At 44.1% G+C, this 19,815-nt stretch overlaps 1 protein-coding gene across 25 annotated transcripts in view; it reads left to right on the forward strand.

The window, feature by feature from the left end:
• The window catches only part of Dtnb (dystrobrevin, beta), a 213,115-nt gene that overhangs the window by 162,811 nt on the left and 30,489 nt on the right, over positions 1 to 19,815 (forward strand). For 15 of the 25 annotated variants that reach the window (NR_027869.2, NR_149729.1, XM_017314955.2 and 12 more), the window contains 4 exons: positions 13,243 to 13,328; positions 14,288 to 14,401; positions 16,629 to 16,725; positions 18,914 to 18,934. Coding sequence is in view for 22 of the 25 variants with exons in the window: in XM_017314955.2 (XP_017170444.1) it covers positions 13,243 to 13,328; positions 14,288 to 14,401; positions 16,629 to 16,725; positions 18,914 to 18,934 (318 nt within the window). In the remaining 3 variants the exon portion in view is untranslated. The remainder of the gene's footprint in view (positions 1 to 13,242; positions 13,329 to 14,287; positions 14,402 to 16,628; positions 16,726 to 18,913; positions 18,935 to 19,815) is intronic. The other 10 variants (NR_027870.2, XM_017314953.2, XM_030246549.1 and 7 more) reach the window with 1 other exon arrangement.

The following is a 19,815-nucleotide window of genomic DNA, read 5'->3' on the forward strand; positions in this document are numbered from 1 at the left end:
GAATGAAGGAGCCTTTAATTTTATCTGCAATGTTCTTTGAAACACAAATCAAGAAGAGAAAGTCAAACAATTTAGTTCTTTAAAAATATCAATACATTTAGTGTAAACTCCTAACAATCAGTAGATGAAGGAAAAAGGAGAGATAGGACAAATCACCACTGTCAGGAATGAGAAGGGATCTCACTACAGATATTACAGAAATTGAAAGTATGAGATGAAACATTAACTTCAATAAAATTAATAACCCAGCCAGGTGTATTAAATGCCTTTAATGCCAGCACCCAGGAAGCAGAAGTGGGTAGATCTCTGAGGTTGAAGCTAGCCTGGTCTACAAAGCAAATTCAAGGACAGTCAGAGCTATATATTTCAACCCTGTCTCAAAAAATAAAAAGCAAAAAGGTTAACCCTGATGCAATATGCATATTTCTTGAAAGACATCAAAAATTTTTGACACATAAGTTAGCAATAAAAAGAAAATCAGTTAAATGGTTGTTATAGAAATTGAATTCATAACTAATTTCCCACAAAGAAAACTCCATGTCCTGATGGCTTTACTATTGAATCTGTCATGTTTACAGGAGGTAAAAAAAATATGTGAAAAGGCTAGTACACCATGATCAATTTAATCTATCCAAGCAATACAAATTTATGTACTATATTAAATAAATCAGTGTATTTAACAATTTAAAGAACACTTTGTAAAATCATAATAGTAGATGTAAAAGAGGCATTTGATCAAGAACAGTGCCATTTGTAAAAATCTCCCTACATATTCCAGGAATAAAGACAGGACAGACTTCCTCTCCCTGAACAATACCTACGCAGAAACTACCGGATAGTGTGGTTGTTAAAGACTGAATTCTGGAATCCTCCCTAGTCAAATTTTATTATTTCTATTTACAGTCACATTAGAAGGCCTAGCCATCAACACAAAGTGTAAACACTGAGAAGGAGGTAAAGTGGTCTTGGGAAGTAGCATGGTCTCTATCGGCAAGATGAAAAGCATAGAGCGCACGGGGGGGGGGGGGGGGGGGCAGCCTAATGACAACGTCCTTGCCTAGCCCTAGGTTCAGTCTCCAGGACCACCAACAAGAAGACTAACAACAGAAATGGAAGGATTCAACACTGAAAGCTAGAAACTCTTGCTAAGAGTAATTATGGAGAGCCTAAGTAAACTGGAGGTGCTCCATGTTATTAACTGAAGGCTCGGTGTTTACATTAGGATGTATCTTCAAACTCACTTACAGAGAGTACCAGTCAGAGGCCCAACAGATACTTGGTCTGGGCTGGGTTGGGGTTGGAACCCTAGCTGGCTTCTACTTCACTGTGTAGACTAGCCTAGCCTAGAACTTTGGGGTCCTCCTGCCTCTGCTGCCCCGTGCTAGGATTGTAGGCATATGCTGCTGGGCCATGCTCAATGGGCTTCTGTTTATTGTTAAACTGGCAAACTCACTTTAAAAATATGTCTAGAAAACTAAAGGACCCATAGTAACTATAACAGTCTTGAGAAAGAACAGAGTTGGCAAATGTCTCTCTAGCTAAATCCAAGGCCTACTATAAAGCTCTAGTAATAAAGAAAATGAGGTTTAGCCACACCCCCTTAATCCTAGCACTTGAGAGGCAGAGGCATGTGGATCTCCATGAGTTCCAGGGGCCACCTTGGTCTATAGAGTGAGTTCTCTGTCTCCAAAAACCAGCCAAACAAACAGTGAGGTTTAGTTAAAAGATGGACAGATAAACCAAGGGAGCAGGATAGGCTATCCATAAATAGACTCCCGGCAGCACGCAAGAAGCTGTTTTGACAGGAAAGGGAAATTTTTCTAAGCTCTCTTTATTTTATGTACATGGGTGTTTTTCCTACATATACACCTGTATACTATTTACTGCTCTAGGCCGTGGGACCTGGGAGAATGGAGCCAGTAAATGAAGAGCACTGAAGTTTATGCCACAGCCAGTTGTACTCAGGTCAGGCAGTTTATACTCAGAGTCAAGAGGAGTCACATGAGTAATGTGTGCAGTCACAAGGGCAGGCCTCATGTGACAGGCAAGCTGCACACACACACACACACATGCACACACACGCGCGCGGCAGAAACGTTTTTTTCCACAGCAGCATATAAACAAATAACAGTCATCTGTAATGAATAATCTGAGGTAAACTCATTCCTGTCCGATACACCTGGAAAGAGGCATGAAAGCATAATCTAAGAACAGTTTCATGTTTTTGAAGTAACTGAGTTCTTACGTCTCTTGCCTTGCTTTGTTGACGTTTTCTCACAAGCACTCAGAATTCTCCTCACACAACTTCTTTCTCAGACCATGCTCTGACAAGTGGGGAAGGCCAGAAGAAAGCATCAGACCCTCTGGAACTAGAGCTACAGGTGCTTAGCCACCATAGAGATGTTGGGCTCTAGATCCCAGTTCTTTTGAAGAGCAGCTAATGTTCTTAACTACTGAGGCATCTCTGCAGCCCCCAAATTTCTCTTATAAATTACTGATACTAAAACTCAGGGTGTGTGGGGGTGGGGAGGCTGGAGAGACTGCTCAGTAGTTAGGAGCACTTGCTGCTCTTGCAGAGGATTGGAGTTCGGTTCCCACATCAGACAGCTCACACCTGCCTGTAATTCCAGCTCCAGGGGATCCAATGTCCATTTCTGGCTTCCACAGGCACCTGTATGCATGTGCACAAGTACATACACAGAAACACATGCACACACACAATCAAAAATAAAATAATTTTTAAATTAAAAAAGCAGTGAATGTGTTAATAAAATATCAGACACAGGTAAAAATAAAATTTGTGAGCTGGAAAATAAGTGTAAGAAAAATTTCCAAAACTGGAGGCTGCATCGAGTTCAAGGTCAGCCTGAGCTATGTGATGGATTTCAGGCCATCCTGAGATGTCCAGCACAATTGCAAAATTCCCAAACAGAAGAATATAAAGTGCAGGATCAGCTTTACCTACCTGGGAATTTGAAGTTAGTCTGGGATACATAAGACCATAGCTCAAAAAGAGGAAAAGAAAAATCTCCAAAACACAACATAAACTTGGAAAATCTGAGCTGCAACATTCAGCGATGGAGTGTAGAGAACAGTTATCTAATTAGAATCTAAACACCTCAGAGTTAGGTTGAAGAACAAATGGTTACAATTTTTCCAGAATTGATATAAGACAAGAATCCTCAGGTTGAAATATCATAGTCAGCCCCCCAAAAGAGAAAAATAGCTTCCCTGAAGCCATGGGGCACAGCTACCTGGGAGGCTCTAGCAGAGGACAAAAAGTTCCTTAGCTGTTACTCAAGAGTCAAGAAGGAAGGGGGTTGGGGGCTATGGCTCAGTTTTAGAGTGCCTTCCTACTATGTACAGTTTTAGAGTGCCTTCCTACTATGTACAGTTTTAGAGTGCCTTCCTACTATGTACAGTTTTAGAGTGCCTTCCTACTATGTACAGTCGCTGGCTTCCACCCCCAGTACTTCAAGAGTGAGTGAGAGAAAACTTACTTGTTTACAACGGATTGCCAATTTCTCTACAGCAACAATGGGGTAATTTCTCATGAGGGTGGATAAAAGCTTTACTGAAAGATAAAGTGTCTGAGGACATCCAATGTTGCTGGGGTTTTGACAAAACTTGAGAATATTCCTTAAAGGGAAGAACAATTGAGTGTTGTTGCTGCACTGAAAAGAACTAGTTAAAATGTTAAGAAGAAAAGGAGAAAACACCTTGAAGCCTGGAAAGCTCACAGTAGGATGCTTGCTAAGAGTAGTGCTAATGGCTTACACTTACTGAATATGCACTGGGTGGAGGTCATTCTTCTAAGTGCTTTGCATATCTTAGCTAATTGATTATTCAGAACAGTCCTGTTTCCTGTGGCCTGAGAGATAACCACCCATCGTTGCATTTTTTGAGTGGCCCGTCTGGATGAGGGATGCCCTTTTTATCTCTCAAGCACTGATAATTTAACTGTTGAAGGTTAAGGTTCTGGAGGAAAGAACTGAACAAAAAGCAAAAGCAAAGAATAAAATGAAAGGAAGGATGACCTAGAATCAAAACCATGGACTCTCAGACACTAACCAGGAACAAAGAACCAGTCCATCCCCCAAGCCCTGGCATCTCTTGTAAGTGGAAGTGGCAGAGCTTAGAGGCTGGTGCTGGAGAGGAGTGAGGCGGGACAGAAGCAGCATGTCAGATTTGACAGTTAGGTCTCTTGTTCGTTCGTTGGTTCGTTCATGGCGGGTGGGGTATGCCAAGGCTGCTGCTTTTCCCCAGACAATCAGATCACATATGTGACTCAGATGCTGCAACTCTGAAGGCTGTGGAATGGAATAGACTAGGAAAAATACAGAGCAGTATGGAAGAGCTGGTTAAATCTTACACATGCCCTCGGCCGGTCATAATTGGTCAGGTAATTTTAGAATTCAGATTCATGAGTCAGTGAGTTGAGATGTACTGCACTGTGGCTGAATCCTAATAAGTGTGCTTAATGCTCTGAAATAGCCCCATTGACCTTACATGGCCCTTTAAAATTCTGTAAACAAGAGGCAAAGCCTTTTCACCCTGGGGTCCTGGTCTCCTTTGCCATGAACCCAGATAAGGATGTTTGCACCTGCTGGTTTCCATTGCCTGATGTTGAATTGTCATGAAAGTGATGGCAGCTCAGAAAGGGTCCCTTTCATCTTGGTTTACTTTGCTAACTATCAGGCCTCTCTGCACTCCTCTTCACCTAACACAGAGCACCTAATCCTCTAATCGACCTGTGACAAGTGCTTTGCATCCAGTGAGGGTAGGGCACCACGAGCTTATTTATAGGCTGCTAGATAGGCTTCGAATCGATTTTTCTCAGAGACCTTCTCCCACAGAGGGACCATTCAGTCATTTGTACCTGCAGCGCACGCATACCCTGTGAGTGCCTCTCCTGTAGACACTGAGCAGCTTGGTGCCCAGCAGACCAGGCAGTGCCTCACGCTGACCCTTGAGGAAAAGCACTGCACCTCTCACAGATGGGCCAGGAGGGCTCATTTGTTTCCCTCGAGTGCCTAAGTTTCTTTTTTAAAAAAAGGAACCGGAAACCCCTGCAGTGTGTGCTGAATCATAACAGAGATGGCAGATTCTTGCTTCTCGAGCCTTAACCCGTGAGCACCGGACGGGATTTTTCTTTTAAGGGTTTCTCACAGGAAAAGAAACCAAACTACAACAACAAACAAACAAACAAACCCTAAAACTCTTTACAGGAAAGGTAAGCTGGGGAGGCCAGCACTACCATTGTCAATCTGCCTCAGGTTTAGACATTTCCGAGAGGCTGTCCCCACAGCCACACCAAACCTTCATAGCATCGTCATCGTGGTTGCTTGAGGCACACTGTCTCAGGAACATCCTCATGATTTCTCAACCTTTAGGGGTCCACGGTATCTCAGCTGGGGTTTGGATACATGTAGCGACTGCAGGCCCCACTAAAATAGTCACTGCATAATGTGGTCATACATGAAGCACTTTAAACTATGGAGGCTTTGCTTCTGATCTACTGAGCCACAACCTCTGGGTTTAGGGCCCAGCTGTCTTTACTGAAGGAAAAACACAAAGGGAGGAAATTCACAGCGTTCTGATTTACAGTCAGCCTGGGAAGCACCATCTTAAACAGTATTATTGGATTCTGTGGTGAGGTTAATAACCCTTAGCCTTCACTTACCCTCTAGGAGGTTAGATTGTGGGCAGACCGCCCAGGGATGCACAGTGTAGTGCTCTCAGGGGCATCTCTGTAGACTCCTCCTGTCAGATTCATAGAGGTCAAAACCACTGGTCTCTCTTTCAGGAGGCTGCAGAAATGCATACTGGGCTACATCCGGCTGACTGTTGACTTGCCTTGGATGTGTATTGTCTATCCAATCCAACTAAAGGGATCTTGTATCCGGTAGCTGCCAGCTGTGTGAGACCCCTAAGCCTGAAAGGATACTACTGTGAGATGCACCATCTCTCTTAGGATTAGAAGGGCTGCAACATTAAGTGGATCCACTCTTCATTCCCAAATGGGGTCCTCATTCTCCAGTATTAAACCTTTCTCCCCCTACTCCATAGGGCTTTGCTATGTAGTCTAGGCTGTAACTGGCTTATTCTGTAATCCATTGTGTGTGTGTGTGTGTGTGTGTGTGTGTGTGTGTGTGTGTGTGTCTGTATGTGTGTGTGTGTCTGTATTTGTTCTTGATGAAGACATCAGTCCCTGGAGCTTGAGTTACATATACGAGCTGCTCATTGTGGATGCTGAACTCCAATCCTCCTAGAAGAGCAGCAGGTGCTCTAACTGCTGAGCCATCTCTCCAGCTCCCTGCCTGGGTGTTTACCTGGTACTCAAGGCAATTCTAGTGGATAGATATGATTCCTAATATGATTTTGTAAATGAGAAAAGAGGCACATTAAAGTTGCTAAAGGTCCCCAGCCAGTGCTGAGGGTAAATGTAGGTTTGCATGTATCAGTATATCACAGATCGCTTTTCATTATACAGCATTGGTGTTGTAACATACACATAACCAGTGTTTTGGTGTTTGGTGATAAGTTGTTGGAGTTTGTTGTTGTTTTTGAGACACTGTCGCATGTACCTCAGGCTAGCTTCAGGCTTGGTATGGAGCCAAGGGTAACCTTGAATTCATGATCCTCCTACTTCTACCTCCCAAGTACTAGGATTTACGTTGTTTTACTTTTTGTTTTGTTTGTTTTGTTTTTGAGACAGGGTTTCTCTGTGTAGCCCTGGCTGTCCTGGAACTCACTTTGTAGACCAGGCTGCCCTCGAACTTAGAAATCCAGAAATCCACCTGCCTTTGCCTCCCAAGTGCTGGGATTAAAGGTGTGTGCCACCACACCCGGCTATTGTTTTACTTTTTAAATATTTGTTTGTTTGTTTGTTTATGAGAGTTGTGGAAGCCAGAGAAGTGCTTGCAAGACTCAGTTTCTTCTTTCACCCCATAGAGTCCAGAGATTGAACTCCTGTCATAAGGTTTGGCAGGAGGTAACTTTACCCACTGGGCTGTCTTTTAGGAATGGAAAGAGGGAGGGAGGGAGGGAGGGAGGGAGGGAGGGAGGGAGGGAGGGAGGAAGGAAGGAAGGAAGGAAGGAAGGAAGGAAGGAAGGAAGGAAGGAAGGAAGGAAGGAAGGAAAATTGATTGATTGATTCCAGGGGACCTGTTTCCAGGTGAATGTGATTCACAGATATTTTGTACTTATAAGCAAAACACTACACATAAAAAATAAAGAAGTCTAAAAACCTAGAAGACATTCTAAGATGGTGGAGTTTTGTCTATTCCAGCAAGGCAGTGTTTTGACTGATGGAGCAGTGCTCCAAACATTCCTGCATGTTGAAATATCTGACAATGTTTTTTAAAAATTTATGTGTGTGTGAGCCAATGTACCCTATGCATGCAGGAACTAAAATAAAGCTTTTTGCCACTGTGGCAGACCATCCAAGTTTCAGAAGTCAAAAGAACTTCAGGGTTCGAGGTTTTGAAAGTATTAAATAAATCCAGAGACTTAGCTTTTATTGGGAATTTGGGAAATCTTTTAAATCTTTTATTGGGAAATCTTGATAAATTTTACTTTTTCTGAGTCTTAAGTAAGCAAATGAAGGGACTATTTAAAGGGCAGAGCATCGCCTAAAAGTTTGAACCAGTCCCCTTGTTGGTCACCTGAGAAAACCCATTCATCACACACATTGCTTCGTTAAAGCTGTCAGCATAACTATAACAATGGAGCCACTAGCTTAAAGAATATTGAGAATAGCACATTAGAACACGATAGTAATGGCCCAAGTGAGTGGTGTATACCTGCAAGTCCCAGTTAGCAGAGGCTAAGGGAAGAGCCAGAATTTTAACCCGGGATATCAAGGCCAACCTGACCAACCTAGCAAGACTGTCCTTTGTCCCCAAAAAAGTTACAATAAGTAAAAAATGTTTTAAAATATTACTGAGTGAAAGACAATTTAGAGATCTTAAATAAAGGTGTCTTAAATAAAGTAGATTTGATGACCCATAAGTAATGACCCACTTTGCTGTCATCTGCAGTCTGTGGGTCCATCCCAAGCGTTCTCAGCTGACCTGAAAATGATGACTATTGATCCCTATCGGGAGCCGGGCAGTGGTGGCACATGCCTTTAATCCCAGCACTTGAGAGGCAGAGGCAGGGGGATCTCTCTGAGCTCAAGGCCAGCCTGGTCTACAGAGAAAATTCCAGGAAAGCCAGAGCTACACAGAGAAACCCCATCTCAACCACCTCCCCCCAATAAATAAAATAGAATAATTTTTAAAAGATGACCCCTGTTGGGGTTTTGCAGTGGACCTAGTTCAGTATACGAAGTTGCCTCAGGATGTCTGCAGGCTGGCCCTGCGTGCAGAAAGTCCAGAGAACAATGGAGTTTACCCAGAATGTTTTATCTGAAGGATGAAAGGGTACATTTTGTGAAGTCACTGTTAAATGGATTTTTAGAAGTGACTGTGGAATGGGGGCTTCTCAGGTCCTTGTCCTCACGAATCAGCAGCCCCAGATCTGGCCAGAGTCTGCTCGCCTGGAGGCCTTCTGGGGAGAAGGAAGGAGTGGGGAGAGGCTGGGGTCGGGTTGAAGGCTTTGCTGTTTAGTAGAAGCTCTCTCATGAATGAGAGGGTGTCCAGCTGATCAGAGGTTGGCTTTAAATATTTAAAGAGATGTTTACTGAAGTATGAAGTATGACAAGCATTTGCAAAAGGATCCATCAACATCAGGAAAGAAAATATAGCCTAGGGGAAGTAATCGGAGCAGAAGCCCCAGAACAAATTAGTGTGAGCTTATGGAAATAGCTTATTTTCCTATTCTCTGCTTAAAATGGTCATTTTTTAAAAGTAAGTTAAGATGGGGAACCAGAACCATGATCAGAATGTCTCAGCACTATCTCTACTCAAACGTGTTTCCATGAGGTCTTCTGTACCCAAACTATCTCCTTTGCATGAAGCGTTCTTTTCTCCCAGCTTCCCTCCTCAGTTCTGTGCGGAAATGACTACATGGGAACTTACAAACTCCTGACACTACCAAGTTTTTCTTCATCACTTTCAAGTCCTTAGGCTGCCTCCCTTCAGGTGTTCCAGAGCCCTCTGCTGCTCATGCTCTCCCCCAGCCTCTGGCTTGCTGGGCCTACTCAGAAGCCCTCACGGGAAGAACTCTCTCTCATCACGGCCTGTCATGCCTGTTACTGCTGATGTGTGTGTGTTTACTTCTTTTTTCACTCTGTTCTCCCCTGCTGTAATATCAGCTCTGTGAGATGAAGGTTTTGCCATTCACCAGGGCATCACTAGTGGCATGAATAGTGTGTCTAGCACAGGGGAGCCAGGAAAGGAATAAATTGTTCTTGAAAGAAATTATCTAAGGTCTCTTCTAGACAATGTTTCCTGTGAACTCCCATTCTGTTTCTGTCTTAGCATCTTTAGAATCCAGAAAGTATTTGAAGAAGGGAGACTTGCCTTTGTTTTACATTATTGCTATTGTTATTAAGGAGCCCCATAGTGTTTAAGATATCAAATAAGTTAAATACTAAATGTCTCTGCTGTATAGTTATATAATACATGCTAGTTTATTGTTCATTGATAGTATTCCTAAGTCAAGGTAGTGATGAAGAAGAAAAGGTTTACTTAGGCCCACTGTTCTCGTAGGCCTTTTTAGGGAAGAGTCCTGATGCAGCCCAGAGCATCAGATGGCAAGAACCAGAGAACCTCAGTGTTTGCGTGTGTGTGTGTGTGTGTGTGTGTGTGTTACAGAATTCAGTCTTAGGGACCAAGATCAAGTCACGGAGTCTCCATCCTAACGACCTCATTCAATCCTAATTACCTCCCAGAAGTCTGTCCCCAAACACCATAGTCCCTGGTTTCCACCCTCTTTACTACCTCACAGTGAGGATTGCAGTCTAACACACGAAGCTGTAAGGCACACTCAGAGAAGAGCACCTTGGCTATATTTATTGTTTTGGTTTTTGGATTCGGGGTCTCACCATGTACCTTTGGCTTGCCTGGAACTCACTTTGTAGAGTGGACTGGCCAGGAACTTACAGAGATCTTCCTGCCTCTGCCCCTCTGCCTCTGCCTCGAGTGCTGGGATTGAAGGCCTTTGACTAAAGGAGACAAGCCACTGAGCACTGAGGCTGGGTTGGGGGTTCTCCTATGAGTTCAGCAGGTAGAAAAGCCCAGACCCATTCTGTCTGCAGGAACCATTGCTTCTCTACTTCTGTTTGAGAAACACTGCTTCTGGGGCTTCTCTGCCTCCACTCTAGATGACACCAGGTTTGCAGTGAGACTGAAAAGCATCAAGGTTATTTAAGCATTTCCAGTGAATACCACCAAGCATGCTTGTTCTCGCACAATTCATGTCCTTCCTACGTCTGTAATTTCCCAGACTCTCACCCTTACAGAGAGCTATAACTTTTAGTTCCACTTTTTTAAAAGTTAGAAACCAGTCATTCCTATCCAGTTCCTTCTCATGCCACTTTGGTGAGGCACGTACACACTTCAAAGGGAAGAAGGAAGTTTTGGTTTTTTGTTTTTTAAGAAGAAGAAAAATATTAAGTGATCTGTTAAAAGCCAGATTGGCTGTGCTGGTTTACCCGTTTATTTAGAAAATACCATATGAAAAGGCTTGTTATTGAACCTTCCGGCTCTGGGCAGGATATTAGTAGGTTCCTGCTTCTTGTAGGTCATGCTTGGGGCAAAGCAGAGAAGGTGCAGAATGAGCATGGCTGGCCGACAGCCAGGTTGAGAGCTTCCGTTCTAGTTGCTGAGTGAAAGGGAAACAACACCTCATTATCCCTCTTTCTCCTTTCTGTGTTCCTTGGCTAATATATATACTGTTGAAGGGGAGGTGTAGGGAGATCTAGATAGAGACTCACATACAAAATAAACCTTAAGAAAGAAACTGGAATCAAAGGATAAGGTAGTTTGGCCACTTTGGGAAACAGCATAGAGCCTCACATACATGGCTGTGTAGCTGAGGTTGACCTTGACTCTTGATCATCCTGCCTTCACCTGAGAGGATAAGTGTGTGTCACCACACCTATTTTTATGTGAGGTTGGGGTATTGGGAATCAAAGCCACTATTTATGTATTCAGTGCAAGCACTCTTTCAGATGAACTACACCCCCAGGCCCTAACCCACTCTCTGCAGCCTGTGTTCTAAGTGTTTAATGTTTTCTATCATATTCTCAAAGGAGCTAACAAAGGTACAAATCACACCCACATGGTCTCTTCAAAGATGACACAAATCATGACTAACACACAAGAGTGTACCCAACATTACAGTTCCTAAAGAAAGGAATGCACAGTGAAATACCACCTCACACCCACAAGAATGGCTCCCCACAAAGGTGGACAAGTGTCGGCAAACAAGAAGGAGAGCGGCAATGTTACACAGTGTCATGGGGTGGGGACTAGTCCAACCACTTCGGAAAACTGACTCCAAAGGCAGTTATGGTGTGGCTCAGCAGGTTTACCCCTAGGTGAATAATCAAGAGGAAGGACATATTTCTATACAAATATTCATAACATCATTCAAAATAGCCAAAAGGTAGAAACAGCCCAAATGTAAATCAGTTCTTAAGGTAGAAAATGTGATTTACTTATATTATGGAATATTATTTATCCATAAAGAAATACTGATTTGTGGTACAATGATAGTGAAGCGTGAGAGCGTTTTGTTAAGCTAATGAAGTCGGATTCAAAGGCTGCAGTGTGGTTTATGTGTAATATACAGAATCAATGAAACTACAGAGACAGAAACAATGGTGGCTCTCAGGGCAGGCAGAAATAGATTATGATTTCTAGTGAGCCTGGGATTAAGGGAAATAGTAAAAATTTTGCTGGACATAGATGGTGGTGATGGTTTCACAATCTCATGAACCCACTAAAACTTGCCCAACTGTATAGTTTACAAGGCCAGGGGCTGGGATTTGATTTAGTTCGTAGAGAATTGCACAGCATGCACAAAGCCCTGGGTTCAGTCCCAGTACTGCATAAACCAGATGTGGTGTCAGACATCTGTAAGCATATGGGTGGTTAGAGGAAGGAAATTCTGAAGTTTGGGGTCATCCTTGGCTACATAATATTCTAGGCCAGCCCATGCTCCTGTCTTAAAAGGGGAGGAGGTAGATTTATGAAATGTAAACTCTATTTTAAAAAAGAAAACCTCACAGTTACAGCCTTTACAGTGAGGATGTTGAAACAAAAAGGATCTTAACAGGTTTCAGTGAGAATACTATGAAATTGGGGCTGTGGCTTGGAGGTTAGGAGCACTAGTTGCTTTTCCGTAGGACCCTAGTTCGATTCCCAGCACTCACATGGTGGCTAGCAACCATGTGTTACTCCAGTTCCAGGAGGTCTCTGCAGACACCAGGCATGCAAGTAGTTCAGAGACAGACCTGTAGGTAAAATACCCATACACATAGAAATACAAAGTAAAACTTAAAGAAAAAGGAAGTTAGAACCCGAGGATAAGGTAGTACAGCCACAATTGGAAACAATATAGGGGTTTCTCAGACCTTGTTTGTAGTGTTAGCACGCAGCTCAGCAGTGCCAGATTACATCAGGGCCTGTGAGGCTACTGAGTCACCACTGAGTAAGGACTGAGTAAGGACTCTCATCACCTCTCTCTCAAGCCTGATGGCAGGAGAGAGACATCTCGTGTGTGTCCTCCCATGTCACACTGTGGCATGCGTATACACACATGCAAAGTAAACACAAAGTGTACATTGATACAGAGACCTGTAATTAGGGCTTATTACTGCTTCAGCTGTAGGTCCTAACAGCTAAAAGCACGGGAGTACTCCTCAGCAACAAACATTTGTGAAATCAGAACCTCCCGCTACACTGAAATCAGAACTACATACAGAGTCATTCTATTGGGTCAAGTGTCTAGGAAGACAAAGCCAGGTAGAAAATCCATCAGTGCCCAGTGTTGTCCGAGCTCACTCAGCATTGGTGGGAGCAACTGAAGACAAACTATCCTAAGGGATTATTTTATGGTGGTGGAAAATGTTCTGAAACTGGTGGTGTTTGGTTACAAAAATGTTTAAATTTACTACAATTATAGAATTGGATATGTTTTATGGTATATAAAAGAAACCTCCAAAATTGGGGGGGGTTGTTTGTTTGTTTGTTTGTTTTTGATAAATCAGCAGCCAGTCTCAGACTATAGATATATGAATTTGGAAAAAAACAAACCAAAAACCAAACAAAAAACCTTTCCCCACCCTAGACTCGTCCTCCCACTGATGCCAGCTTCAACTTTGATGCCAACAAACAACAGAGACAGCTCATTGCAGAGCTGGAGAACAAGAACAGGTGAGAATGTGACTCTGTGACATGTGTCCTAGAGCCAGGCTCCCTGCTTCTGCTTCTCTGGAATGGTAACCACGAGTGACCTTGAACTCACTGTGCAGCAGAGGCTGACTTTGATCTCTTCACCCCCTGCCCTGCCTCCACCCACCTCCTCAGCAAGCAGGGGGACCCAGGACCAGGAGGTACACTGTATGCTGTTGGTTCTGATCTTCTAAGCTCTGTTCTGCCACCCTGGAGAGTCTCCATGGACTCCTTTCACCCAGTGTCCCTCAGTTCCTGACCCCATTCCTTCCTAGTAGCATTTTGTTCAGTCCTAGCAACACATCCTGGCCTGTTACACTACATGGAACCAGTCTCATTTTATTTTAAAAAGCCATTTTTTTTAAAGATTTATTTATTTTATGTATGTGAGTACACTGTCTTCAGATACACCAGAAGAGGACATCAGATCTCATTACATATGGTTGCTGGGAATTGAACTCAGGACATCTCGAAGAGCAGCCAGTGCTCTTAACTGCTGAGCCATCTCTCCAGCCCTTAAGAAACCATTTTAAATATTGTTAAAAGGCCTGGGGACCACACATCTCACCACTGTACAGTGAAAGGGGAACCAGAGCAAGGAGACTGGCCCTGTGTAGTGTGCTGGGAAGGGAATAGCAGCAGCCTCCAGTCAGGAGCCAGGAGCTAAGGGGAGGGGCAGGATGGAGGGAGAGTTGGGAGGTCCATGCAGGACCTCGATTGGGAGGTTGCAAATTTTCCCTTCCTGGGGAAGGTTCGAGTTCTTGAAAAGAACGTCACCAGTGGGCAGAGCACCTCAGGAGCCATCAGGTGAAGGCATCCATTTCACACTTGGGTGGTTTAGAAGCCTCAGAACAGAAGGTCGAGAAGGCAGTGAGGGGTTAAAACAGCTCATTGGGGGGGGAGAACTATCAAACACTAACAGCACCTGGCACCATCCTCAGAGAGATCCTGCAGGAGATCCAGCGCCTGCGGCTGGAGCATGAACAGGCTTCCCAGCCCACCCCTGAGAAGGCTCAGCAGAACCCCATGCTGCTAGCAGAGCTGCGCTTGCTGAGGTAAGTACACATCTACCTCTTCCCAAACTGCAGCCTCGGGTGGGAATTCCTGTATTGGGAAACCAAACTAGTGAGACAGAATCTGTTCATCAGTAGAACCTGACGTCAGAACAGGCTGCCTGCGAGACCCAGCAACCACTCTGGGGAGGGGCTCCTCAGTCACCATTACAGAGCTAGGTGAGAACTGGGCTCCCTCAAATCCCTAGTGGGTGGTGGTTGTCATCCAGAGGTTGTTTTTAAAAGACAGCTATGAGTTCCTATCCTGTCAAGGCGGGGAGAGGCGGGGCTCGTGTTTGTTAACAAGTTACAGCTCTGGCTCTCTTGTCAGCCCTGATGTAGAGGCTCCTGTCAGCCTCCTTCAGACAGGGAGGGCTAGGCAGCATGGTGCCTGAGCACCAGCTCTGAGACGGCAAACTGAGGGTGAAGAAATGCCTTTCACTTCCACTGTGGTACAGGGTACAGTGACTCCAGAGCTGAGAACGTAAGGCTATAGGGTCAGGATAGAACAGAGCTGTATTGGCTCCCTGTTTGTGATCTCTGGGAGAGGAACCTGGCATGTAATGACCAGATCTGTGATGAGAGCCTTTTTCCCCTCTATACCACAGAAATCTGTGTGTTCCCGTGACTGAAGACATTATGGAAACCAAGTCTGATGCCTTAGTTCTTATCAAACTTTAGATTCTTGAATAGTGTGCCTTTCTGTTTCTTTTGTAGCATTTAGAATTCTACATTTGATATTTGAATGGGGGGGGGGGGCGTGGAGAGAAGGTAGGGAGATAAGATCTCATTCTGTAGCCCAGGCTGGCCTAGAACTTTTAGCCTTACATAGTATAGGCTGGCTTTGAACTTTCGGTAATCTTCCTTTGTCAGCCTCCCTGGGGCTAGGATTATAAGCCTGCACCACCCTGGCTGTCTCACTCCTAATTATGAAAGTGCTATCATCTGGAATAGCATAGCTGAAGAACAGAGTTTTTAATGCTTTCCTTGGGGACTTAATCATGATTTCTTTTCAGTGAGGAACAATAATTATTGGTTTTTTACTTGTATCCTGTCATTTAGATTTAAGTCATCAATAAATAGAACATAAAGAATTTAAACCATGCAGATGAATACAATTAGCCAGTTCAGAGTGCCCTTTCTCACAAAGCTTCATTTCAGGATGCACACATCAGTGCACACCTTTAATCCCAGCACTAGAGGCAAAGGTAGGAGGATTTCTGTAAGTTCCAGGCCAGCCATGACTACAAAGTAAGACCCTTTCTCAGAAAGAAAGTAGAAGCTTCATTTCAGTTTGGGATTTAGTTAGGCTATATATTTGATGGCCCATTGTTCACTGCCACACTTTTGGGATGGTCACGTGGTAAATGCTTTACTAAGGAAGACAGAGGAAGCAATGCTGACCCAGCAGAGGAAAAGAGTCAGCTGAAGATGCACCTGTATTACTTCAGTTGCTCTGCTGAGGTGACTAGTTTTATATCTAGAAAAGCAGAACTGTCCTTCTGGACTCTGTTGTAGAACTGCAGTTACTACAAGTGTCTGATGATAGTGTAAGGACGGAAAAGTCCTTCATTCAGCACAGGCTGGTCCAAGGATGCCATGCGTGCAAAAGAGCAAGAAGCAGGAGGCTAGGAGTTCATTTCGGAAGTCTCTGCAGCACGAGGCAAGGGGGGGTGTTTGATTCCTGAGCTAGGCCAGTTGTCTCTACATGTGGACAGAAGTGCAAAGCCAATAGCAGATTAAATAGAAAGACACCACTTGCAAACTTCTGGGAGAAAACAAGAATTTCTATAGGATTTTGGATAGGAAATAATTGCTCAGAATTGCTAAAATGAAAGAAGCTGGTGGAGTTATCGGCATTGATCATAAGAATAGAAGGGCTGAGGATGTAGCTAAATTGGTAGAGTGCTTGCCTGGCACACACAAAACCCGGAGTCCAATCCCAGTACAGCATAAACCAAACATGGTGGTGCATGCTTGTAATCCCAATGTTTGGGTGGTAGAGGCAAGAAGTTCAAGGTTACTCTCAGCTACATAGAGTTGAAGGTCAGCAGGAGGAAAAGGAGACATTGTATCAAACAAACAACCTCTGTTTACCTAGTGTCCTATAAAAGGCAAGAACCATTTATAGGTATTTCTTGTTCTTTTGATTTTGACCTGTATCTATGAGTTTAGGACCTGCCAATCACAAAGTTTCATTTCTAATGAGTTCCAACCTCCTCTCCACTAGGCAAAGGAAAGATGAGCTGGAGCAAAGGATGTCAGCGCTGCAGGAGAGTAGGCGAGAGCTGATGGTGCAGCTGGAGGGGCTGATGAAGTTGCTAAAGGTGAGAACTGGACCTGTGCGCTCCCCTCACTATATCTCAGCAAACCACAGCACACTGTTGGGCCTAGGAACAGTTTTCAGGACATTTGCGTAAGTGTAGCCTGATTGGATGTCCGTCAGAAATTAGCATAGAGCCTGTAAGATGCCTTAACAGGTAAAGGCAAGTGCTGGCAAGCCTGACTACTTGAGTTCAAACCCCAGGACCTGCAGACCTGCAGGGTGGATGGGGAGAACTGACTCCTGCAAAGTATCCTCTGACTTCTGCGTGCACACACAGAAGTGCACACATACACACAAGAAATAAATGTGAAAAATAAAATAATAGTATTAGAAATAGAGTAATGCTCTTTGGCTCGGTGGTTAAGTGGCTCACTGGCTGCTCTCCAGAAGACTCACTTTATATTCCTAGCATCCACACATACCTCACAACCATTTGTAACTCTAGTTCCTGAGGATCTGACGCCCTCGTCTGACTTCTGTGATCACCAGGCACACAAGTAAGTGGTGCACATACATAAATGCAAGGGAAGCACTCCTAAACATAAAAATAAAATAATGACAAATAAGGAATTAACTATGTGTAAATGCCAAATATTTCTCAACTACTCAGAGCTTCTTTCTTTTTTTCTTTTTGTTATTGTTGTTGTTCTTCAAGGCAGGGTCTCTGTGTTTCATGTGGAAGAGAATCACGTGATCTAGAGGACCTAAGCTTGTCTAGATTTGTGCTTCATAGCTGAGAGTTAGCGTGATCTTCCCTGCCTACCCTTACTGTGAGGTTGTAAGAGAAGCCTGTCTTCCTTTCCAGTGCCTTATGCATGAGAATTACTAAATAAACCTGTGTCAGAATGACATAGAAGAACTGCTAGTGAGAATTCTAGTCTCTCCTTCCCTCAGACAAGGCCTTGTCATGTAGCTCAAGCTATCCTAGAATGCAGCTTGATGCAAGGCATCCTCTTACCTCTGCCTTCTAGTGCTAGGCTTACATCATTGATGCACCATAATACCTAGCTCTAAAGTTCTTTCCCCCCTCCACTTTGGGGTTTGTGGGGGTTTTTTTTGGGGGGGGGGTTCGAGACAGGGTTTCTCTGTATAGCCCTGGCTGTCCTGGAACTCACTTTGTAGACCAGGCTGGCCTCGAACCCAGAAATCCACCTGCCTCTGCCTCCCGAGTGCTGAGATTAAAGGCGTGCACCACCATGCCCGGCTGGGGTTTGTGCTTTATATTTGTTTTATTGTGACATGATCTCATGTATCCCAGTCTGTCCCTTTTTTCTCACTGTGGCCAAAGATAGCCTTGAACTCCTGATCTTCCTGTCTCAGTCTCTTCTCATGCCAAATTTCCAGTCATGAGCTTGGTTTATGAAGTGCAGGAGATCAAACCAAGGGCCTCCTGCAACTAAGCAAGCACCTTACCAACTGAGTTGTATCCCAGCCCCTAGAATTCTTTTCTGGAAGGCCTTTGGGGTCCTGAAGCAGTTTCCAGTTCTCTGGGGAAAGGGCATGTATGTGCATCCTCGAAGGAAACAACAGAGCAGCTTGAAAGCAAGTGTGCCAGTGTGGTGACAGCCTGGTTACTGGTGAGAGACTAGAAAAGAAGAAAAGCACCTGTGGGCAAGTGGAACCATTAGGATGCTACAACAGTGGCTCTCAAACACAACCCATGGCCCTTGGATACATTTTGGGTGTCCCCACTCCCACCAGAGCTTTGAAATGTAGATCTCAGGTGGGGCCTCAGTTGTCCATCTCTGACAAGTTGCCAGGTGATACTGATGTTGATGACCCACATGCCACACCTCAGGAGCAGCTGCCCTAGAAATGTGGACCGAAACAGAACGTGAATACTGTGAATGAACTAGAATGATAATTTGGATTTTAAGTCGAGGTTAAACTTTCTCTTTCAGTTTACCTTAAGTAGCCGAGACTATGCTAGCCAGGCCCTCCAGGCCTCTTGACCAATACTGAAGAAATAGAAGATGAACTAAATGGTCTCTAAGGGTCTTTGGAAGTCATCAGTATATTCAGTAAGTGGTTGGGACCGAGGCCTGCCATTTACTGCATTCCACTGGGACTCTTGTGGAGAATCAGTTCATTGTTCTCCAGACCTATGGCCAGGTTTGCCAGGTTTCTCCTGTGGTGATGGACACTAATATCTTTTTCTCTTGTGCCTCTTCCCATCTTCACACCTCTAGGAGGAAGAGCAAAAGCAGGCAGTAAGTGGATGTCAGCCTCCCTGACCGCTCCCACCCTCTGCATGCTCCTCTGCTCCTCATAGACGTTGCATACCCTCCCCTCCCCTCTTCTCCCTCCTTCCATCACCACTGACTTCTGAGGAGTTGGTTATGTGCAAAATCCTCAGAAGTTTCCCTCCATTGCAGGGTGCAGTGGTCCAAGTCTGGGTCCTGTTTACCTCGGGGAGCATGTTCTGACTTTAAACCCAAGCTTTTTAAATTCGTGCTTATTTAAATATGCATGATTAGCCAGACTTTCATTGTCTTTACATGTTCTTTTATTTTCTCCTGGTTTTGTGTCTTAAGTGACCTTAATTGCCTGAAACAACTTTCTTTTTTTGTTTGTTTGTTTTGGGTTTTTTTGTTTTGTTTTGGTTTTTTTGTGACAGGGTTTCTCTGTGTAGCCCTGGCTGCCCTGGAACTCACTCTGTAGACCAGGCTGGCCTCGAACTCAGAAATTAACCTGCCTCTGCCTCCCAAGTGCTGGGATTAAAGGCTTGCACCACCACGCCTGGCTCTAAAACAGCTTCTAGTGACCTCAGATCCAAATAATGTGTTCTGAATGAATTTGCATGAAAGTGGAAAGTTCTTTGGATAACTATAGATATCCTATGGTCTGTCTCCACCAGCCTTTTTGACAGAATTAGTGATTTTTTTTTCCTGCTGTGAGCCTTTGGAGGCTTGGAAAGCAGGTGACTCGGTGTTTTGAATGGCATGTGTACTAATTAATTAATGATGTTTGGGGACACTTGGTGTGGTTTTGCTTCATAACTGTTAGCTTACTAAGAAAACCAAGGGCCCATTCGTAATAATAACCTGGGGTAAACTAAATTCAAGAAATATAAAATGCCAAGTTTAAAAGG

This window comes from Mus musculus, chromosome 12 (genome assembly GCF_000001635.26).
Source record: "Mus musculus strain C57BL/6J chromosome 12, GRCm38.p6 C57BL/6J".
Lineage (NCBI taxonomy): Eukaryota > Metazoa > Chordata > Mammalia > Rodentia > Muridae > Mus > Mus musculus.